This window comes from Melozone crissalis, unplaced genomic scaffold (assembly GCF_028551555.1).
Source record: "Melozone crissalis strain CALT ecotype California unplaced genomic scaffold, PUWL_Pcris_2 ptg000068l_1, whole genome shotgun sequence".
NCBI classification, from domain to species: Eukaryota; Metazoa; Chordata; class Aves; order Passeriformes; family Passerellidae; genus Melozone; species Melozone crissalis.
In genome coordinates, this window is record NW_026535846.1 from 13,120,398 (window position 1) to 13,134,394 (window position 13,997).

General features: G+C 43.3%; 1 protein-coding gene across 7 annotated transcripts in view; it reads left to right on the plus strand.

Moving 5' to 3' along the window:
* TENM1 (teneurin transmembrane protein 1) overlaps window positions 1-10,696 on the plus strand; it is a 775,300-nt gene extending 764,604 nt beyond the window's left edge. For all 7 annotated transcript variants that reach the window (XM_054289924.1, XM_054289930.1, XM_054289929.1 and 4 more), the window contains 4 exons: window positions 1,220-1,607; window positions 2,301-3,521; window positions 4,015-4,157; window positions 5,564-10,696. In XM_054289924.1, coding sequence (XP_054145899.1) covers window positions 1,220-1,607; window positions 2,301-3,521; window positions 4,015-4,157; window positions 5,564-6,322 — 2,511 coding nt within the window. In that variant the 3' untranslated portion in view covers window positions 6,323-10,696. The remainder of the gene's footprint in view (window positions 1-1,219; window positions 1,608-2,300; window positions 3,522-4,014; window positions 4,158-5,563) is intronic.
* The last annotated feature ends 3,301 nt before the right edge of the window (window positions 10,697-13,997 follow it).

Below are 13,997 nucleotides of genomic sequence, written 5' to 3' on the forward strand. Positions count from 1 at the left end.
GAGCCTATCTCTGGCCCTTTGAATGGGCAGTTGGTTTATTTGCTAGAGAAAACTGGCTGAGGGCCAGTGTTGCTTAACACACTGCAGGGCTGATCTTAACGTGTTTTCTTCCCAGAGAAGATTTTTGAGCTTAGAGGGGAAAAGATCCTAGTTTTCTGATTTCTTTCCCTAATACTCTCTGACAAAGGAGTCATGCTGTTCCATGTAAGGCTTTGTTTTGTGTGAGGTCTCAGTCCTGCAGATGCCTGACAAATTTGCTTATGTGCCTGGTAGGTTTGAGCTGTGGGCTAAGAGCTGGGCAGTGTTGGTGCTCCAGCACACCTCAGACAAGGCAAGGAATGTACAGTGCTCTGGTTCAGCCAAGCCACTTACTAGAGCTGGGGCAAGGTGACAAAGCTCCCCATAGATTTTCAGTCTGTGTTTTCAATATCTTTGTTTCAACAGTGACTGTTCACCTGCCAGCTTGTGATCTGTGACACTGTAACTTTCCATGGTGGGTGGGAAGGCCTACAGAACCCAAACTTTAATTATCAATAGAAAAAATCTGATGTGCTTTCACATTCATCTGCCAGATTTCATTAATGAGCCACAATTAACCAACACAGGGCAAATACCAAGTACCTGTACAGAAATTATAGTCTTTGTAAACATTAAAAATAAGCAACAGAAGTAGTCACACCAAAGAATCTGCAGAGTATTTTCATCCATCTGTAGGCATGGAGATATTATGAACTCTGGGACCATGCAGATATACAGGAAAAGGGCTAGGTCTGTGCTGGAGATAAGCAGAATGCCAATAAAAGCTAAACACCTTGTACATGCACAAATTTCCCCTTTCCAGCTCCTCTAGACACATCTGCTGGTGCCTGTGTGTGAGGAAGAGGTTCCCTCTGTTTTTAGGGCTTCCTGAGAGGATGCCCTAAATATTTCAAAGCGACATAGCAAGTCAGCATGAGGCTGAAATGCTACTGAGAGCCACATCTGCCTTCCAGTTTGGAGGCCCTTAGCTCTAGACTTGCTATGCTTCTCCTCCTGTTTTGTACCACCTTTCTGGCCAGGTCTCCTGGAGCTGAAAGCTTCACTTGTAATTGTACAAACAGTAAGAACAAACTACAAGAGTGAGTGGTTGTTTCAGGGTTTCCATAGGCTGCAGGCTCTCCCTAGCTGGCTCCCCGTGTGCCTGGTGCCCCCTGACCGTGCCGTTGCTGTTTGCTTGCAGTCGGTGATGCTCCTGCTGCACAGCCAGCGGCGCTACATCTTCGAGTACGACCAGTCGGAGTCGCTGCAGTCGGTGACGATGCCCAGCATGGTGCGCCACGCGCTGCAGACCATGCTGTCCGTGGGCTACTACCGCAACATCTACACCCCGCCCGACAGCGGAGCCGCCTTCGTGCAGGACCTGGCCCGCGACGGGCGGCTGCTGCAGACCCTGTACCCCGGCACGGGCCGCAGGGTCCTCTACAAGTACACCAAACAGTCCCGGCTCTCCGAGATCCTCTACGATACCACGCAAGTCACCTTCACCTACGAGGAGTCTTCTGGGGTTATTAAAACAATACATTTAATGCACGATGGGTTCATCTGTACCATCAGATACAGGCAAACAGGTTTGTCTAAGTGTGGCTGCTTTGCTAAAGTTTTTGTCTCCTCATTCCTCATTCGCAACACCCTGATCTTGCACTTACCTGGCGTGAAATTCCATTATTTTTATGTCTACAAGTTCTTATATTTTATGTTTCGCTAGAAAAATATGTGTGTATATCTCTGTGTCTGTGTCCATAGGTGAATATAGCTGTCCCACTTGAAATACAGTTTTCTTTTTATTGCTTGGTATGGAATAGCTCTTAGGATGTTTTGTTGGTTTTATTCCTCTGTGTGGATATTTGCTAAATACTAAATCAAGTTGGTTTATTGTTTGTATTTTCAAGTTTCCCTGTTTGCACTGTAATATAATATAAATTCAAAAGGACTGCTTACATGAAAAAGAAAATCACCATGCGAAATAATTTTAGTTTAGAATTATCTTGTAAGTAAACAGAAATCATAATTATGAATAAAACAGCATTCACTTAAACAAATATTAATAAAATATAAATAATTTGTAGAGCAAGCATTAATGAAGGTTTGTGAGAAAACAGTCTAACATATTCTTAGTTAATGGTATTTTCTGAGAGAGCTAAGGAGTAGTAAGCCTAAAGGGCACACCTGAGGTCGTCTCCTGTCTGTCCTAGATCTGTAGGGTAAAGTAAACCAGGGACATAATTCTTGTTTTTCCTCTTTCCCATATTTGTTTTGGACAGGTCCACTTATTGGTCGCCAAATCTTCAGGTTTAGTGAAGAAGGGCTTGTAAATGCCAGATTTGACTACAGCTATAACAACTTCCGTGTCACCAGCATGCAGGCCATGATCAACGAGACGCCCCTCCCCATAGATCTGTACCGTTATGTCGATGTTTCTGGCAGGACTGAACAATTTGGGAAATTCAGTGTCATTAACTACGATTTAAACCAAGTGATAACCACCACTGTGATGAAGCATACCAAAATCTTCAGTGCCAATGGTCAGGTGATAGAAGTTCAGTATGAAATTCTCAAGTCTATTGCTTACTGGATGACCATCCAGTATGATAACATGGGTCGCATGGTGATCTGTGACATACGTGTGGGGGTAGATGCCAACATAACGAGGTATTTTTACGAATATGACGCTGATGGTCAGCTCCAGACTGTGTCTGTGAATGATAAAACCCAGTGGCGCTACAGCTACGACCTTAATGGCAACATCAACTTGCTGAGCCACGGGAACAGCGCGCGCCTCACTCCTCTGAGATACGACCTGAGAGATCGCATTACCAGGCTTGGGGAAATTCAATATAAAATGGACGAAGATGGTTTTCTCAGGCAAAGAGGCAATGAGATCTTCGAGTACAACTCTAATGGTTTGCTGAACAAAGCCTATAACAAAGTGTCTGGCTGGACTGTGCAATACTGTTATGATGGTCTTGGAAGACGAGTTGCAAGCAAATCAAGCCTAGGACAACACTTACAGTTCTTTTATGCTGATCTCTCCAACCCAATAAGAGTTACTCACTTGTACAATCATACTAGCTCAGAAATAACATCCCTATATTATGATCTGCAAGGTCATCTCATTGCAATGGAATTAAGCAGTGGAGAAGAATATTATGTTGCTTGCGATAACACTGGGACGCCTCTAGCTGTGTTTAGCAGTCGAGGCCAAGTCATAAAAGAAATTTTGTACACCCCTTATGGAGAGATCTACCAGGACACCAATCCAGATTTTGAGGTTATCATTGGTTTTCATGGAGGACTCTATGATCCCCTTACTAAATTAGTCCATCTGGGGCAGCGTGACTATGATGTCATTGCTGGTCGGTGGACGACACCAAATCATCGTATATGGAAGCACCTGAATGCTGTCCCACAACCATTTAATCTCTACTCGTTTGAAAATAATTACCCAGTTGGCAAAATCCAAGACGTTGCTAAGTATACAACAGGTAAAAGTACCCCGTCTCTCATGAAAATGTCTCTAACGAAAATAAAACTTCCTCTTGAATTGTAGTATGGATTCAACATTCCGGAAATCTTTTGCATGCAAAAAGTCTCTAATCTTAAATCTATTGAAGTAATTTATTTAATAGATTGCATCTTACTGAGCTTGATCTGTTTTCTCTAACATTTATAGTAACCAAGAAAATAATTAATAGCTGCTTCTGTTGCTTTTCTCAATGCTAAAATAAGGGGAAGAATGGAAGCAGCTTAATTTGAATTTTTTCTATTACAAATAGATAGAAGGAACACTATTGATTTTGGTATAGCTATGCTTTGAAACCAAATAATTTCTTTGCTACAGTAAATGCTGTAGCTAGTGCAGGAAACATAAATTGATGTGAAATCATTATTTCTGCATAGCTGGAATTTCTGCAGACAGCCCTCACTTTTTCTAGGATTTATGAGCCTTTTTGCCAGCATCTATTTCTTGTTTTGTAGACATTGGAAGTTGGCTAGAGCTGTTTGGTTTCCAGTTGCACAACGTGCTGCCTGGATTCCCAAAACCAGAGATAGAAGCTTTGGGGACAACATACGAACTTCTACAGCTTCAAACAAAAACCCAGGAGTGGGATCCTGGAAAGGTTAGCAAACATTGTCTTCAGCTGCTTTTAATACTAAATTAAAGAGTTTTAATAGAAAATATTGGATACCAAGGAAAAAACGTGACTATATCTTTTAACTTATAAGGCAAAGCAAATTGTTTAAGAATGCTGGAAACTTTAATGTTGTCAATTATGTACTGTCATCAGAGTGGGGGAGAGGTTCAAGGAGAAGCTTTTAGCAACACAGTGAAGAAAATCTGCAGCTGTTTATAGAGAAAATAACCAAATTTGAGGCGCAGAATACACAAAAGGGTAAAAGTATTTGTTGTGAATATTGAAAAAAAATCAGAAAAATTTTCCACAGAAAATCTTGTGGAATTAAAAAACCAGAACAGCAGATTTTCATCTTTGTTAGCAAAGATGCCACAAGCACTGGAAAATCACCGAGGGTATAAACAGCTTTACAAGTCAGTAGCTCTGCATAATTATTGCAGGGAACAGAAATGCTGCTATGGATTTGTAAGGGGTCTGTAAATCTTAGCCTTACTCCAGGGCTTGTTTTCAGTAACAAAGAGCCAGACAGCAGCTATCAGAGTCCAGCAATCAGTGTGACTGCAACAGGACCAACTGCCGATATTCTGAGCAGGCACTCGCATCCTGCATATGAGCATCTGTTAACAAAGAAACATGATTTTGCAAAGATGCCTTTCTTCTATTGTAGTCAGGAAAGAGATGCATAGAACATTTGAGAGCTCACATTCATGTTCCCAGCATTTAAGACAGTTAGCATTCACCAAGTGCAGAAGGCTGGAGGGTTGGAGCTCATGCCAGATGTGGAGCATGCCCATGGAAAATTATCACTGAGATGTTAAGCTTTTCCAAGGCACAGGAAAGATGTAGTGATAGTGTTAAAAGACAAAGAAGGGCTTGGAGTGAGGTTTCTTCTAGCCTGTATGGGGAGCAAGATTGACAGATGTGATGTACTTGCCTATTGTTCTAGTGTCTCAAGACCTTCACAACCTGCTTTCCTTAAAGAATGGGCTATAAAAGTCATTACCACAGTTCTACAGAAGATGTAATTAAACACACAGAGACTAAGTAGAGTCACATGAAAGGGCATAGCTTTGAATTCAGGTTTCCCTGAACTGCGAAGGGCTGAAAAAACAGCCATTAGACTAACAGTTCAAAGGGGAGGAAAAATAAAAAGAACAAATACAAAAATAGCATTTATGATAAATAGGTTGTTTGCATTTGTTTCCTAGAAATGAAGGAATCCAAGCGACAGAAAGCACTACTGTAAGCAATTAAAAAGCCTGTGCATATGTCCAGGTTCTGTAGGTGTGCACAATACTTTCCAAACAAATTGAAGAGCCATTCTAAGCAATTAAGAGATGAATAGGGTGAGGTACCTTGCCTGCAAACTTGACTGATGTTTTCTTTTCCAGACTATCCTTGGTATTCAATGTGAGCTACAAAAGCAACTCCGAAACTTTATATCCTTGGACCAACTTCCTATGACGCCCAGGTATAGTGATGGCAAGTGTTCTGAAGGAGTGAAGCAACTGAGATTTGCAGCTGTTCCTTCAGTATTTGGAAAAGGCATCAAATTTGCTATAAAGGACGGTATAGTGACAGCTGACATTATCGGGGTGGCTAACGAGGACAGCCGGCGCATTGCTGCCATCCTCAACAACGCTCATTATCTGGAGAATCTGCATTTCACCATCGAGGGCCGGGACACCCATTACTTCATCAAGCTGGGCTCTTTGGAAGAAGATTTGGCCCTGATTGGCAGCACGGGCGGGCGCCGCATCCTGGAGAACGGCGTCAACGTGACGGTGTCGCAGATGACGTCGGTGATCAACGGCAGGACTAGACGCTTTGCCGACATCCAGCTGCAGCACGGCGCGCTCTGCTTCAACGTGCGCTACGGAACCACGGTGGAGGAGGAGAAGAACCATGTCCTGGAGATAGCCAGGCAGCGAGCCGTGGCTCAGGCCTGGACTAAGGAGCAGAGGCGGCTGCAGGAGGGGGAAGAAGGAATTCGGGCATGGACAGATGGAGAGAAACAGCAGCTTTTAAGCACTGGGCGGGTACAAGGCTACGATGGATATTTTGTTTTATCTGTGGAGCAGTATCTCGAACTTTCTGACAGTGCCAATAATATTCACTTCATGAGACAGAGTGAAATAGGCAGAAGGTAACAAAGAAAATCTCTGCCTTTGCGTCACCAAAGACTGCCTGTTTTTAAACGTAAAATGGTTTATTGTATTGGTTTTTCTAGATCAGAACTCTGTATATATAAATATAGAGGAAAAAACATATCCAACTGCCTTTAAATGTGACAGAAGATGGTATTTTAATATCGTTTGTTTAACTCTTTGAGAGATGACAGTGACAATTTTTAGTTCTTGTGTGGCAGTATTCAAAAATTTCAGAAGCAGAGTCCTGCGAGCCGAGCGGCGCGACCTGTGCGCGAGGTGCCCAGGGTGACACCGCACAGCCCTGCGGGGTACGGGCAAGCGCCACAGGCTCTGCCTTCTCCTAAAGAAACACAAGTTTTTTGTTGTTGTTGATTTAATAATTCACCAGTTATTTAAATGGTTACAGAGCCTGATTCTGCAACTCTTATTTACTGGGTGTCTTTTATCCCAGTGAGATCTCCCCTAAGTTCAAGGGATTGCATACAGAAACCAGACTGTATATGGAAACTTTGCAGCTGCTCACCAACCCCACACATATTCCTCACAGTTAAAAGCAAAGGGATTTTCTAACCTGGGAAATCTGACTTGGGTTGGATTCAGTAGGTACAAGGATGTTCCTATGGCCTTTGCTCAGCCATGGCCACCTGCCAGCTGCTCCATGCTGAACATCACATTGTGTCCCCCCGTGCATGTCAGGCCTCTCTCCCAGGGTTTTCTCAGCACTGGGATATACTGGGGTCTGACAGCACACACAGAGCTGCCAGTCTGCTTGGTGGCACCGTGCTGGCCAGGCTTCAGCCAGAGATGGGGTGGCTAAAGCGCGCTCACGGGCACTGTAGTCTTCAGTAGGCTCTCCATTGGCATTTGTGCTCCAGGCTGGGCTTTAACCCAGTGCTTTGGGGACACCCCAGCTGGGAGCCCTCATAGAGCAGTGTCAGGCCATGCATCATCAGTCCTGTCCGTAGTCACTGGGCCAGGACTTGTCTTCACACAGATGATTTGGAAGGTGCAGTGTTGTTGGGTTTAGACATCACATTCTTTTCATCTCAAATTAATAATCCTGTTGTAGTACTAATTTTTTCGAGTCTGAAGAAGATTGGTGGGTTGGGAGTTGATGAACCTAAGTGTGGATAGTAAATATGTTGATAAACATAGAACATTTCGGGGATGACTCTTCACTTTTCAGCTCAATATCTAGAGCACATAGAAAAGCATTATATTGCATGGACAGAAATTTTTATTTCCCAAGGTAACATGCACTACTGGCACAGTTACTTCATAGCAGAGTAGGTGATCCTTCCTCCAGCTTGTCATTTTTAAAAGACCTGATTTTCAGGAGGTGAGCCAGGCACACAGGGAGGGGGGGACGGGCAAGCAGCTTTCCAGAGGGATCTAGAAGTCTTGTTATAGAGCCTGTGTATCTGTAAGAATGAAGTTATTGCACATTTCTTTCAGAACAAACATAGTAAATATATTGAAACAATTTCTGCTCATATTTACAGAAGCCAACCAAGTGCATTCTTTATCTTTCTGTCTTTTTCCCCCTTCAGTTTTCTTTTTTCCTTTGTTTTTGGGCAAGTGGAGCAGACTGTACCCAAGTTAGAGATGAGCCTGAATTGCCACCTGAGATCTGAGCCCTGGGCTTTGAGCTCAGGTCTCAGCCTCAGCCCATTACAGTCTCTTCCCAGATTCCTTTTGCTTCCCTGGTAGCCAGCGCAGCTTTGAGGGTGCAGGATCAGGCTGAGGTGGAGCCTGGCCCCTGAAATCCTCATCTGTCCCCAGCCAGGGCGACCTGTGGACCAAAATCTGCACATACACATTGTGATCAGGCTCATCATTAACTAACGTACAGAACAGGGAGCTGGCGACATCCAGGTTTGACAGCTCCGATTTCTGTAATTTTCCATCAAATCACAGAGAATTTGAATACCTCCACACCAGCCTAAAAATGGACCTTCAAATCCTTGAGCCTCTAATACACTTTTAATCAATGGAAGAATAATTTATGAATTGTATATAGAGAGTGCATTCATAAATGTGATGATGTATTTTATCACTGATCCAAGATGTCAATATTAGAGTCTATTTTACTTATATTTTAAGCAATTATACTTTTTTGCAATTCACTAATGAGGATCATTTTCAAACTGCTTTAAATATCCATTATAAACAAATATTTGGAGCTATTAGAGTTACCTTGAACAGTGCATTTCTAGTATGTAATACATATTTAGTTAGCTTGTGCCTTTAGTTTCTTAAAGTTATATTTGTATTATATGCAGGAAATGCACTTTGTATTACCTACAGCTGTGGTTTTTAATACTGCCTTGATTACTGTTGTTCTCATGTTATGCCAAAAGGTCAAAGAGTTAAATGTGTTAAAAGTTTGTCTTTGAAAGTAGATTTGGCATTTTCCCATTTCCTGGGTGCAGTCTAAGGTGCATTTTGAACAATATTTCTTATGAAAATATGGTTTCATTAAGAGTCACATGACATTACATGGCCCAGTTACAAAAGCAAAAAAATGCCTTCGTCATAGCAGTTTCTTAAATTTAGGAAACTAAATATAAATGTGTTGAGATGAGTGCTCAAGAAACAAGTTATTGCTGAAAGAGCAAGCATGGAAGATTGAAGTCATATCACAGCTCCACATGGGCCAGCCAGCAGTGATTTGTGAGAACTACATGAACAAATAGCTTTGGACCGTCTTGTTCATCAACAACCTCAGATGGAGGCAGGGAATATTTCAGTCTCCATTTTTTTTCTGAGTAGTTAGAGCAATTTCTCAGTGGGTTTGGGGTTTTTTAATATAGTTCTCCTTTTTCTCTTTTTTTTTTTTTTAATTTTGTATTTTGCACTATAACAAAGAGACCCAATTGAGAAAAAAGAAAAACAATAGCATGGAAATTTTTACTGTTATTTAGATCAGATAATTTGATGCTAGCATTCTGCACTGCAAACAAGGCTCTGAAAGAGGGAAAAATTAAATAAAATAATTAAAATAAAGTATAAAATAAATAAAATCCACTATTGCACACTATCCTGTAGCAAAGTACCTACCATGAGAAATACATGCTATATTTTTTATGACCGCCACACAAATAGTGTGTACAAGTAACATTTCCTTTGCTTTCATATTTATTTATTAAATCTAGAACATTTCAAAGTTATAAATATATATATATAGATATCTATGTAGAACATAGCCAAATAAATATATATGAACTGGTCAATGTGGAAGTGGGTACACACACATTGGCTCTTTGGTTTGAGCTCTGTGGTTTGATCCCTCGGCTGGCACTGGGCAGAGGTGGCCTCGTGCCCTGGCCGTGCTCTGGGGTCCCACCCTGCACCCCCTGCCCACGGAGCCCCCCAGGGCTGGGCAGGGGCAGCAGCTCCTCCAAGGTGAGCCGTGGGCTCTGTTGGAAGCCAAGGTGCTGTTCCAGAAGGGAAGGTGGTTCAGGCAGAGGAGCTCGTGGTTCAGCCGGGCCAGAGGAGACGGGCAGTGCCCGGGGTGTCCGTGCGTGTGTCCGGGCGTTCGCCGGGCGCGGGGACACCCGGGTGACACCCGGCTCAGGCTGCACCAACAGCCCCAGGGGTTTGCCCATCAAACGCTGGCTGCTATCGAAACCTCTCCTTGATACAAAACATTACCAGGTAGAAAGCACCCTGACTGCCAGAGGAATCACTTCAGGCAGAAACTGGGAATGGTGGAGTTGGACTCGCTGTGGATTTGTCTGGGCATTTGTCACCTGCCATTATTTGTCTAAGGAAACGTGTTTGACAATTTCCAGTTTTTCCTTAGATCTCGTGGTGGACTTTAGCCTTTTAATAAATGTTAGTATATCAGATTGTGTCCTTGACAGTATTTTACTTGTATGAACCATGATAAAACATTAAAATCTTCATACTCTTCTGGCAGAAGTGTCAATAAACAAGAACGAGAAGCATAGCATACAATATATGTCAAAGTAATGTTCCTTTTTAGCTTTCTCATCAACAGTAAAAAATGTTTACAATGTATGCCAAGATCTTCACTTTCTGTCTAACACCAGTTAGAGGTTCTGATCTTACAGAAATTGTGTTATAATGGCCTCAGCCTCGTTGCTAGGAAACAATAGATCCCAATTTTTTTATTCCTGCTCTAACTCCTGTGCTGAATAGTGACTGGATACTGTACAGGTTTATGTTATATGGCTGCAGTTAAATGGTCTGATGCATTTTGCTCTGGGTTTCAGACCAGAAGCATGCATTTTCTACAAGAACATCCCAGCAACACACTGTAAATATTGAAAGTTAATATATTATGTGTCGATATTTGAAAAAGAAAGTACTTTGACTATTTCATTTTTAAAAAATAAAGGTGCAAACTTATGGCATGTGATGCTGTCTTTGTTTACATCGGTTTACATCAGTATTTGAGATATTCTGGTCATGTCAGTAAAAGGTACTTCCATAGAGCTAAATGAAGACTTCAGCCAATATTGACTGACTCAAAAGTTGGGGGCAGGATGTTGCTTAGCAAGATTTAATTTTAATTCTGATTCACCAAAATTCATGCTTATAACTCTGCAGGTTTCACTGCAGGTGAAATCCCAGCCAGTTTCTGTGTAAAGGTTATTATATTTCATCAAAGCAAATGTGAGAGAGAAAAAATACTCTCTTAAATGCCTTTGCACTCCTGATAACAGTGTGAGTGAAATCAATGTTGCTGGCAGTGTGAGTAGCAAAGTATCTGCATGTTCTTTAGAGCTGCCTCAAATAGATGATGATGAATGATTCTGTGTTCTCAAAAGTATGCGCCCAGGAAAATAAAACATTAAAAGCCCAGTACATGCAGCAGAGAGAAGGAGCACATGAATGGAGGGGCACAAGGAATGTATAAGGCTAAAGGAAAGGTTACATGGTGAAAAACCATGGAACAGCTGGGCTGGGTAGGAACCAAGCAGGAGGGCTGAGGCTGTGCTGGGTGGATGAGAAGGAAGTGATTCCAAAGGGGTGGGTGCTCCAGTAGAAAGGGGAAGAAAACCAGCCTGGGATATTGTATTGATTGAGTGCTGCAGGAGGGCTGTCACAGCCATAGACAGGGAGCAGGGGAGGCAAAGCCAGAGCTGAGGGAGCCTCGGCTGCTGCAGAGGAGCAGCATTGTCTCTGCTGGGGAGGGGGCCAGAACTGGGGCAGCACAGTGAGCTACAAAGCCACCTGCAGAGCTGGGGCTGTGGCAGCGAGGGGACAGGGGTGGGAGGGCTGGCAGGGGAACAGGGCACAGCGAGGGACTGTGCCCAGTGGGGCTGCAGCCTGAAGGAGATGGTGGGAGGGAAGCAGCAGGCAACACTGACATCATGTGGGAAGTCATACCAACAAAATGCAGCTGCTGCTCTCTAAAAGGATCTGTAGCTCCTGACACCTAAGTCATTGTAGGAAATCAATATAATTTCCAAATTACTGTTGCCATAACCAAGCATCTACTTCTTGTCTCACAGGCACCACCAGCTTCTCTCTGTTTCCACCTTGTTTAAGCCTACAGCAATTCCAGACCCTTGGGTACCCAAAAGAAACAATACAAGCCTTTGTCTTAATAATTTACACCAGACACTGAAACGACATTCTCAGCTTTAAACAGAAATGGCATCTTCTGGCCTATTTTATGTATTTTTCAGAAGAACAATGCACTTCTGGAGTCAACCACAGGCAAACCAGTTATCCTCAGCTCACTGCACCGCAAAGCGGGTGAGCAGCTGCTGCTTGTGCGCTGCAGGTTTTCCACATGCAGCCTCAGCCTCGAGTCAAGAGAGGATAGTTCAATAGGAAACAGCCCCTGGGCAGAGTTCTTCCCACTGCATGCATCCCTACACTGTGCAATCATCTGCCAGGGATGATTCCCAGGCACACCTGTTCCTGCTCCCAGGAGAGGCCAGGTGAATGAGGGGTTTACACCCAGCACTTGGAAAGCAGAAGAGCTCCCTGGGAAGGCTGGGGCTGCACACACACACTGCCAGCACCCAGCAGCTCAGCAGGCTTTGCAAAGCTGGAAAGGAACTGCCAGGGACCAGATGCTGCAGGCTCACAGCAGGCTGGGAAACCTTTAAGGCAGGGAGGAGAAGGGAAAGCTTCAATGGGCACAAGTGACAGCAAACCAGCCAGTGCATTTGCTCAGTTATGTAACGACAAAAAAAAACAGCCTTTAAATATTTTACCAAAGAGAAAATCATGCTGGATCTGCCACTGTATGGCACTGTATTAAGGTAAGACTAATTTCAACCAACAAGCACACATACAAAAAAGACACAGAGCAACACATGTACATGCAGTGTAAAATATGATGGGACAGTTCACTGTAGATGAAATTTGGCCCTCAATTAGACAGAAACAGAGTAATGAACTGAAAATGCCTCAACCACAACTTTGCAAAATTGTTGCCCAGTAGTCCCTGTTAAGACCAGGCTGTTCATTTATTGCACTTATTCCTATTTACAAAAAGTTTGAGCTTCCTAGAAAATCTTTTATTGTTTGCACTGTCTCACTCACACACTCAGAGGGGGTAAAAAGGTAAACCTTTCAGCCTTATCAAATGTTACTTGGAGCATCCACCTCCACCTTGCTGCATCATGGACTTGCAGGCCACTTAGTTCTGTCATTGTTCACACCCAACTTGCCTTTAGCGAGGTGAAAACAAGGCAGGTGTGGGGCCTCTTGCTGTGCCACCAAGCTGCAGGTGACAATGTCTGGTGAAATTCAGTCAGTTATGTTCTCCCTGAGTCTGTAGCCTGGCATTTCTGGAAAAAGCCTCTTTCTCTCTTAAGAAATATTTTTAGCCTTCCATGATCTGCAGAAGAGACAAGTATAGGCATAAAACATAACCAGAGCAACCCAAAGGTGCCTATACAACGTTTAAGGGTTGTTTTTCTGTAATTACATGTATTTTGTAGACCATTTGTAATCACTGTTAGTCTTCTGCTTTGGAAGGGAGCATGTGAGACTCCCATTCTTTTGGTAGTCAGGACCATTCCTGGTTGTTGAACCATGGCCATTGGTGGCACAACCAGCCATCTGGAGCACATGCATCCCCCTTGCACACAAACAAGGCTTGGCCCTAGCTGGGGTCCCTCCAAAGCCCACAGGAACTCACACAAACCTACCTGGCAAAAACCCACCTAGAGGTAGTCTGGACTGTGGACAGCAGTGCAACACAGCCCTGTCTCCTCAAACACAGCCTGATCTCCTCAAAAACAGCCCTGTCTCCTCAAACACAGCCTGATCTCCTCAAACAAGAGGGCCACAGGACACCCAGGCCGTTCAAAAGTTTTTCCTACTGTCTGCCAGTCCATTAGCCCAGTGCCATCTCACTTGTTCCACCCCAAGTGCAAAAAGCACATCCTCTGAGTTCTCCAGTAGCCTCACCTAACCCTGCAGAGCTGACAAGTCCTCTAGATTCAAAACTCCCCTCCAGGAGCCCAGCAGCAGCATGGAAACACACAGAGAGGAAAAGAAAAGCTGTCATGCAAAAATAATTTATTTTTTTTAATTGTATGTGAGGATGGCTTGTTTCAAGAACAGGGAACATCTAAAAGCAAAGAACAAGGCTTTCCACTTCATTGGTGTTCTTGGTTACTCTGTGCATTACTTATGTTCTTGGTCATTGGTGAAAACTACAGATTTTGTTAGAGGGCAGAGC